This window comes from Vombatus ursinus, unplaced genomic scaffold (genome assembly GCF_900497805.2).
Source record: "Vombatus ursinus unplaced genomic scaffold, bare-nosed wombat genome assembly UNPS02015404.1, whole genome shotgun sequence".
In the NCBI taxonomy this organism is placed as follows: Eukaryota; Metazoa; Chordata; class Mammalia; order Diprotodontia; family Vombatidae; genus Vombatus; species Vombatus ursinus.
This window is the reverse complement of record NW_020955182.1, coordinates 67,023-75,927: the sequence shown is the minus strand read 5'-3', so window position 1 is coordinate 75,927 and position 8,905 is coordinate 67,023. Positions and strand designations below refer to the sequence as shown.

The window sequence follows — 8,905 nt, the reverse complement described above, 5'->3', positions numbered from 1 at the left end:
TTATTTGCAATAGTTCAAGGTGGTGGTAGAGAGAAAGTGATATGTACCCCTTTAAAGTAGAAAAACATTCACTGATATGATCAATTTCAACATATCAATTTTTATTAAGAAAGTGATAATTCCTTGCTTTGTTGATAGAAATAATGCCACCCTAGACCAAATCACTGCCAAAGCCCAAGTGAAGCATTCTATGCTTAAGAGCTGGTGACCGAAGGGTGCCCCAGCCACAGGGCCACTGACCCCATGGAATGCTTACCTGGTCAAAGGGAAAATTGATTTCCACTAGATTTTGGTGCAATATTGTGGGATATTTTCTTGACTATTTAACTGAAGGTGGTTTGGGGCAGGGAGCACCAGGAATCTTTACTCTAGTTTAGAAACACGTTTGCATTATAATAATCATAGCTTACATGTGTACACCTATATTTTTTCAGAGTTATTTAAAATCATTTCCACATCCATTTGATCTTTATGAATCCTTCAAGATATTAAAAAATGGAATTTTTAGTTCCATTTTGTAGATGAAGAAACTGAGGCCTAGAAAAATTAAGAGCTCATGAGTAATACAGCTGGTATTTGGTAGGGCAAGGGCTATTGCTCAGAGCATCTGCCTCCACACATCTGCCTCCACCCCTAAGGCTCCCAAAGATGTTTACAAATATTATCGCATTTAATCCTCACTACAGCCCTAGGAGGTCGGAGTTACTGTTAGCATCCCCCATCTGAGGAAGGGGGAAATTGTGACAGTGTCTGGGGCAGGATCTGAACGTCCTTCTGACGCCAGGTCCAGCGCCCTACCCACTGCATCACCAATTGCCTAAGCAGTGACTGTAGCCACGCTCAGTCCTAGATGTAGGAGTCGGAGCTCCACCGGCCCCAGCGGGTTAAAACCATCGAGTTGAGCCTCCCTGTATCCTAGAGTGGCCGCAGCGGAAGTCGTGTTGCGGGCCGTCCGCTGACTTCCGGCGAGAGGAACGGGAGTTGGAGCTGCGCGTGTAGAGCTAGGCCGCGGCAGCTGTGGCGGTAAGTGAGTGGGTCCTCGCGGACGGGCCTGCGTGGGCCGGGCTCCACACCCGCGGCCGCCTCCTCTGGGCTGCTGGACCGCCGCCGGAAGTTGGGCTCCCCCCGACCCCGCGGGCTTGGGCCGCGCTGGAACTGGGCCTGCGGATCCTGGGGCGGGGACAGCGGCACCGCCCACGGGTGGCACGGGAGCCGGACCCTGCTGGTGGTGCTGTCAGAGGGATCGGGAAACTGAGGCCTCGGCGCCCCCGCTGCGCCCCTCCACCGCCCCCCAACCCGGGAAGTCATTGTCAAAGCCGACGGGGCTCGGGGCGGGAGGGGGGCACCGCTAGTGGAGTGTTGGGTCAGAAGCAGCCGTCAGTCCCGTCCACGAGCATTTATGCGCCATGCCTGGGGTCGTGGGGTACCCACTCACCTCCCACCACCCATCCCCCCAAAAAAGGAAAAAGGGGTGCCATTGTATTCGGGGAAAATAATAACAATAGCAATAATAACAGTAGTACTAATAACAGTAACGATAGGAATAGTAACAATAATAGTGATGACAGTAATGGTAGTGATATAGTAACAATTGTAACAGTAATAATAACAGTAATAGTAATAATAGCAATAATAAGTTAAAAAGTAATAGTGGCAGAGAACAATAGTGATAATAACAGCAATAATAATTGCAGTACTTACAGTAACTGGTAATAATACTGGTAGCAACCTTAGTAATGATAAGAGTAAGAATAATAGTCATAATAAGTAGCCTTTAGAGAGGACTTGAAGGTTTGCAAGGCACTTTGCAAATGTCATTTCATTTGATTCTCACAACAATCCTGGAAGGTGAACATTATTATCCCCATTTTACTTGGGGGAAGCCTGAGGCAGAGGGAGGTTAAGTGATTTGTCCTGGAGCCATGCGGCTCATAGATGCATTGAGGCTGGATTTGAACCCTGGCCTTCAGGACTCCAGTACCTCCTCATATTCTTTCTCCACCCTTTTAGCTGGAGTCATCAAAGAGCTTCCTTCTGGGGGAGGTGAGCCTGGAGGGATGGTAATGAATGTTGGCTTATGGTTCTAAAGTGTGCTTTGGTACCCATCTCCACTCTGTGAGGTCAGTGCCCTGAGATGCTATCCCCACGGACAGATGAGGTAGTTTGGTTCTGTTGCCTCGGTGATAAATAAAGCTCAGAATTTGATTGCTGGGCTGACACCAGCCTCCCAAGCTGAATGTGAGGAAAGAAGGAGGTAAGGGGAGGGCAGGAGTTGCACACCTTAGAGCATCTCTTTGATTGCTAACTATCTTTGGTTTTATTTTTATGCCACCTTGCAACACTTGAGGCAAACTTGCGTATTTTAGAGCAGGGGCTCTTCCCCATTGTTGTGTCCTTGGAAGGCTGTGGACCCCCTCTCATAGTAATGTTTTTAACAGCATAAAATAAAATATACGAGACTAAAGAGGGCGCTAAAGATTAGATATAAAGATACAGGTTTTTTTGTTTCACCCTTCCAAGTTCAAGGACCCCCCTGAAATATATCCATAGATGCCTTGGGACCTTGGGTTAAAAACAACCCCTGTTGTAGAAGAAGGAATTGAGACCCACCCAGAGACACTGGATGGTTCAGCCCAGACTTTCTTTAGTTTTATTTGATCATTGTTAGTGAAGAACCATGGCGTGTTGAACAGAGAGAGAGGGCCTCAAAGGCAGGCAAACCAGGGTTCAAGCCCTGTTTCTGCCATCCTGACTGAATGACCCTAGAGAGTCCCTTGACTTCTCAGTGTCCTAGACAGCTTAGACTTGAAATTATGGATCAGGGGCTGATTGATAGAGCATCAGTAGAATCTCTGTACATTGAAGGCACATGTCTAAGGGGGTCCAGAAGAAATAATGTAATGGGGAGCATGTGAAAAAAGGAATGAATGATGGCATCTCAGTAAGTACTCATTCCTCAGCCTGCCCTTGGAGGCCTGCTACAAGTTGTTTCCAGGTTTATTTCACACTATGCTACTCACTTCACTTGCAACTGGACAGTCTAGCTCTTCTGTCCTGCTTCCCCACCCCTCCACCTCTATGTATTTCTATAGGCCAAGGGTGAGGACCCTGCAGCTTTGAGGCCACATGTGGCCTTTTGACAGTCCAAGTTTTAAAGAACAAATCCTTTTATTGAGGGATTTGTTTTAAGAAGTTTGGATTCAGTCAAAGGGCTGCACTTGAGGACCTAGAAGGCCACATGTGGCCATGAGGCCACAGGTGTCCCGTCCCCTTCCCCCCTCCCCCCCTCCCCCCAGCTATAGGCTCTTCCCACTACCCAGAACTTGCTTTAGTCACCTCTTCCATTAAGTCTTCCTTGATATTCCACAGAGGAAAGGGATCTCTTACCTCCTCAAACTTCTCTTTCCCTGCATTTCTCTCTTATCACATTCTAACTTTATTATCCTCATTATCTATTAGTTCCTATCTCTACTAAGTTAGCATCTGTCATTCTCCTTCTTTGAATTCCCAGTGCCTACCACATAGTAGATAACTTTAAATGCATGTTGAATTGCATTGATAAGCAGTCACAGTAACAGCATAAGAAACCTGTCCTTGAGAAGCTTTCACTCTTATTCAGATAAAAGATAAGCACTACATGATTATTTGAGAATAGAGATGCGGTCACAACTGGGGAGACTAGGAAAAACTTGTAAGAAGTAGTAGCTGAGGTTAGCTTTGAAGGAGGCTAGGGATTCTGAGGGGCAGTGTTCATGAGGGAGGACTGTACACTTAGGCCTCTCACATTTTTTAAAAGATTCTGATAATGGGTAGGGTAAATTGTCATTGGAATTTTGCATGTAGAGACTGAAGTGAGTAATGTATGATTTCATTTTCTTTTCCCAGTGTTCTTTTGTTTGCACTGACCCAGGATAGTTCTCAGTTCATAGTGTAAACCCTATATAAAGGTTATGCTTCACAACAGGAAGAGGACCTATAATTTCATTCCACATGAAGTAAGTAATAGCTTTAATGTAATCTCACCATTGGCAGTGGTTATGAAGGCTACTCTTTTGAACAGATTCAGGGCCTTTTTGAAAAATATAAAAGTTGCAAACTTCATATTTTGAGAGATTTTAAAACTTGACATTTGGAGGATCTGGATATTTTAAAACTTTGGATCTGATTTTAACCTTTAAGTTTCATGTGACCATATATCACCATCATCATCTCCCTCCTATTAAACTCATCAGTCTTTTTTTTTTTCTTATCTGTTTCCATTGCCTGTTTCCTACTCCATTGAAGAGCAAACAATTCTTTGAATAATTCCTTCTCTCCCCATGGAAAGCTATCATACTACAGTTTTTTTGAGAAGGTATTATTTCTTTTCCTTGTGATTTTTTTCTTATCCAGAAAAAAAACCACACTTATATGATTATCAGATGTTAATACTTATTTACAGAGTGAAACTCTTATTGTTAAGTACTCTAAAGTAACTAATAATTTAGATTTATAAAGTTGGGATTGTTGAGGTATACAAAGAGAAAACATCATGAATCTCTCTTGATGCAATTCATTGTTGCATTTATTCCACCAGATGAAGAAAGAACCTAAATCCTAGGTCAGAATCACTCAGGGATAAATAAATATTGGACACCTATTTATTATTTCATCTATGAGTACTGGCAAATTTCAAATATATTTTTATGCTTATATCTTGAACGTATAATATTTTTAGAATAGTCTATTCCCAATAAGAATTACAGGTGTTCCTCTTTCAATGTATCTTCACATTTTATTATTCCATTTATTTGGCATAATTTAATCTAAATTTTATTCCTTATTTCCTTTTGTAAAGTTAATTTTTTTATTATGAACTTGATCATTAACACAAACATTACAATAAATGAAGAACAAAAAAGAGGATTGTATATGAAACAATAGTTCTGTTCTATTTCTTTTAAATTTTTTTTGACAGTCTGCAGCATATGCTTTTGTCACCTTCTGGATGCCTTTTGTACTTTTAAAATTTTACTTATACTTTTAAAAATCTATAGCTCTTCCTGTTAAGTCATTTCTCTCTCCCCAAAAGAAGCCATTCTACATACAGCGCTTCTACAAATAAATGATGAGTGTAGTCAAGCAAAATAAAACCATATACACCTTGCTAAAAAACCTATGTCTCATTGTGTACCTCTAGGTATATAGGTGATGGCCTGGAGGTATACAATGAGAACATTTCTTACGGCACAATAATATTCTATTACATTAATTTCTTTAGCTACTTCCCAATTAGTGGGCACTCAGTTGTTTCCAATCCTTTGCTCAAACAAACGGGAAAAAAAAAGGGCTGCTATAAAAGTTTTAATACTTTTGGGTCATTTCACTCTGGCTTTGACTTCTTTTATGGTCTAGGCCTAGTTAAGTGGTATTTCTGTGTAAAAAGGTATGGACAGCTTAGTGATTTTTTGAGTACAGTTCGAAATTATTTTCTAGAATATTTAGACTAGTTCGCAGCTTCATCATCAGATTTATTTTCCTTCCCACCTATCTCCATTTGCAAATGGCCATGTTGTCAGAATAGAAAAAGGACAGCTACAAATGCAGTTGGGATTTTGATATGGTGGTCTTCTTTCAGATTTCAGTTTCTGGGACTTTTGTCTAATAGCAAGGAGTGTAGAATTCACAAATGTTTTTCACATATTTGTCTTTGCCTCTATTGATGTCTAATGTATTGTTCTTTCATTGTAGACAGGTTTTGATGCTTGGGCAATGAAGTAGTATTGACCTACGCCATAAAGAAAAATAACTACTGAATAATTTTCTTCTTTATTTCTTTCTGTCAGAAGAATTAACTAATATCTGCATATTTTTTCCTTTAGAAAATTATGGGATTTATTCTCCTACAAAGAAAGTGAAACAGCATTGGATCAAAGAGGAAAACAATAGAAAGTAGTCAGCAGGGTTATTTTTAAATTCTCCAGGATGCAGTTAGGAAGAGCCAAAGGAAATATTTCCCGAAGCACAAGCCAAGGAAAAACCTTTGAGAATCAGTGTAAGACAGCACGGCAGCGGAAGAGATGGGGAATGGCTTCCCGATATGACACAGGTTTCAGTAGATTTAGAAATGGCCTGGAGGAGAAACCCTATAAATGTACTCAATGTGAGAAAAGTTTCAGTCAGAGTTCAACTCTTTTTCAGCACTTGAAAATCCACACTGGAGAGAAATCCTATAAATGTGCTGATTGTGGAAAAAGCTTCTTTCAGAGCTCTAACCTCATTCAGCACCGACGAGTCCATACTGGAGAAAAGCCCTATAAATGTACTGAGTGTGGGGAAGGATTTAAACAGAGCTCAAATCTCATTCAACATCAGAGAATTCACACTGGAGAAAAGCCCTATCAGTGTGATGAATGTGGCAGGTGTTTCAGTCAGAGTTCTCATCTTATCCAGCATCAGAGAACCCACACAGGAGAGAAGCCCTATCAGTGTATTGAATGTGGCAGGTGCTTTAGCCAGAGCTCTCACCTTAGTCAACATATGAAACTGCACAGAGAAGAGAGACCTCTTAAAATCCGTGGCAAAAATACCAGGACGAAAAATCGTTTGGTATCCAGTTGGAGAATCCGTACGGGAAGGAAGTCAGTATCTTTGCTGTGCTAAACCAGAGACACCACTCAGGCCTGCTTTAATAAAAATGAAAAAACTACAACTCTTGTCTCACTATCACCCTTCTTGCCACCCCTTTCCTTTACTGTATCTCTCTTCCCCCCCCAACCCCACCCAACAGAAAATGATTTAAATTTCATTGGGATTTATTGTGAGAGTGTTCATATTTAGGGTGAAAGACTGATTCCTGCTATCATCGTCCTTTGGTTTGATGGTTTTTCACCTACAAATTTTCCTGTGGTGCTTTTAAGGTTTGATGCAATGAGAAGGTATGTGAACGTGCCAGTGGTCGGTCATTGAGTTTTAGGATTGGTCAGACATTGTATAAAGTAGAAGGAAAGGGAAGTTAATTCCATTCAAAGAAATGATGGGTTATTATTTTGGGGTTTTGGAACAGATGGGTTTTGTCCTTGTTGTGTTTGACATTTTTCAAGTGTTTAATTTGTAGAAGATTCATTATGAAAATTGAAGAATGATACAAAGATAGATTCAAGCTCATTTTTAATCAGTGGAGAGCAATTTAATCCATGTTGGATTAAAGGTTTTCTGTTCCTATTATTCTGCCTCATCATTTGTTAGTATAAGAATATAATAGAATCTCTCTAATTCTCATAGCTCCGTGAACTCTCCTATTTTCAGCAAAAGATATAATAGCTGAAATGAGATTTAGTGTTCATAGGACTTAGGCATTTAAATTACTATACTAACAGTAATCATGCTTTCCCTTTTATTCAGAGATAATGCTATTAATCTATAAATTAGTAAGTCAGTCACTTGAATTTTTTCAGGAGTGGTGTTGCATTTATTGTATTCATTTATACTCCCTTCTCTGGATTACCTGTGTTGTGGCCATGGGAATGAATTTTCAAGACCAGGGTTATGAGTGTAGTCTATATCCATTGAACAGAATGAAGATCTGCTGGCACATATGGCTTTGGCATCAGTAACATTGTGCTTTCAGCTAATCTTTTAGATTCATAAGCTCCTTGTAGTGAAAAGAAAGTTATAGCATAACAAAATATCTGACACTCTTATCTGATCTATTGACTATTTGCTTGTATGCTTGCTAATTAAAAACACATGATTTGCAACAAGTCTCCCTGACTTCAACTTTGAGAACTTTAGAAACCTTGATCTTATGAAGCAAATGTTCTCAATAATTACAAAAGCCATTAACTTTTAGTTTGGGTGTAATTTAGCTCCTCCTTTGAGATAAGCCCCCCCCTTCTGCTTTCTAGATCACAGTTAACATTTTAGAAGTCCAGGAAAACTGTTTCTGAACTTCTGAGGGAACAGTGTCATGTTTCAAACATCCTGGCCAAACTTAAGCTCAGGGTTTTGGTTCCTATTGGATGCCGAGATTCTCATAATTTTCTCTATGTTTTGTAATCATTTCCGATCCTACTGTGCTAATAATGACAGTTCTCCATATGAAATAAAACAATATTTTGTACAATGCCAACCCTTGTTTTTGAAATGCTCATTTTTCAGTTTCTGGTTTCATCCTTTTCTACTGTCTAATTAACCCTCCAGGGGTCTTTGGCCCTTCCTACTCACCTCCCCAACTTTTTGAGTCTTTATGATTCTCTCCAAAAATGAGGATAAACATCCTCATATTCTAGTTTATTGCCTTTTCCCTAGTCAATATCGAAGTGCCATATATGTTCCTTCTGACAATTCTGAGGCATATTGCACTGAACATATTAGTTATCCTAATTATAATCACTTGTGTGATGGGTAGGTAACAGTTGTACTTTATTTCTAAGTACCTTTAATAAGATAAAGTAGGAAATCTCTAGTTCACTACTTCAAGGTTGTGTATATAGTTTTCCTTGTGTATGTTCCACTGACAATAATGGATTTAAAGTTTCTGTGACCCCAACATTCATGGTGCTGCCACTATCCTGATGATGGACCTCTCCAAACTTAGCTAGGGTGACAGGACAAGTCAATTCATTTCTGGGCATGTACTCTTAGCCTCTTTTTCTTGGTAGTCCTACAGAGAGTACATACTTTCAAAATGAAATATTGGAGTGGAGTTTAAGCAGAGGAAGAAAACTATAGCTGTCTTAAATACATGAATGGAAAACAAAACTATTGGGAACAAATAATGACAAATCTAGGTTTAATCTATACCTCTTTAGGTACTCGGCTTCAGGCAAATACAATGCATACTGAATTGTTCTCTGTTGGCATGCTGATTGAGAAAGTCTTACATGTAAGACTTTTAGACTTTCTAGGGTGCAGGTTTCAAGAA

General features: G+C 40.1%; 1 protein-coding gene across 2 annotated transcripts; it reads left to right on the top strand.

The window, feature by feature from the left end:
• Positions 1–950: 950 nt before the first annotated feature.
• ZNF22 (zinc finger protein 22) lies at positions 951–8,110 on the top strand. 2 transcript variants are annotated; one of them, XM_027847385.1, is made up of 3 exons: positions 951–1,023; positions 3,886–3,995; positions 5,862–8,110. In XM_027847385.1, exon 3 carries the CDS (start codon positions 5,965–5,967, stop codon positions 6,640–6,642), a length of 678 nt encoding a protein of 225 aa, XP_027703186.1. In that variant the 5' UTR covers positions 951–1,023; positions 3,886–3,995; positions 5,862–5,964; the 3' UTR covers positions 6,643–8,110. The 2 variants fall into 2 exon arrangements, with proteins under 2 accessions (XP_027703186.1, XP_027703187.1); XM_027847386.1 differs by lacking the exon at positions 3,886–3,995 and having other exon boundaries at positions 955–1,023.
• The last annotated feature ends 795 nt before the right edge of the window (positions 8,111–8,905 follow it).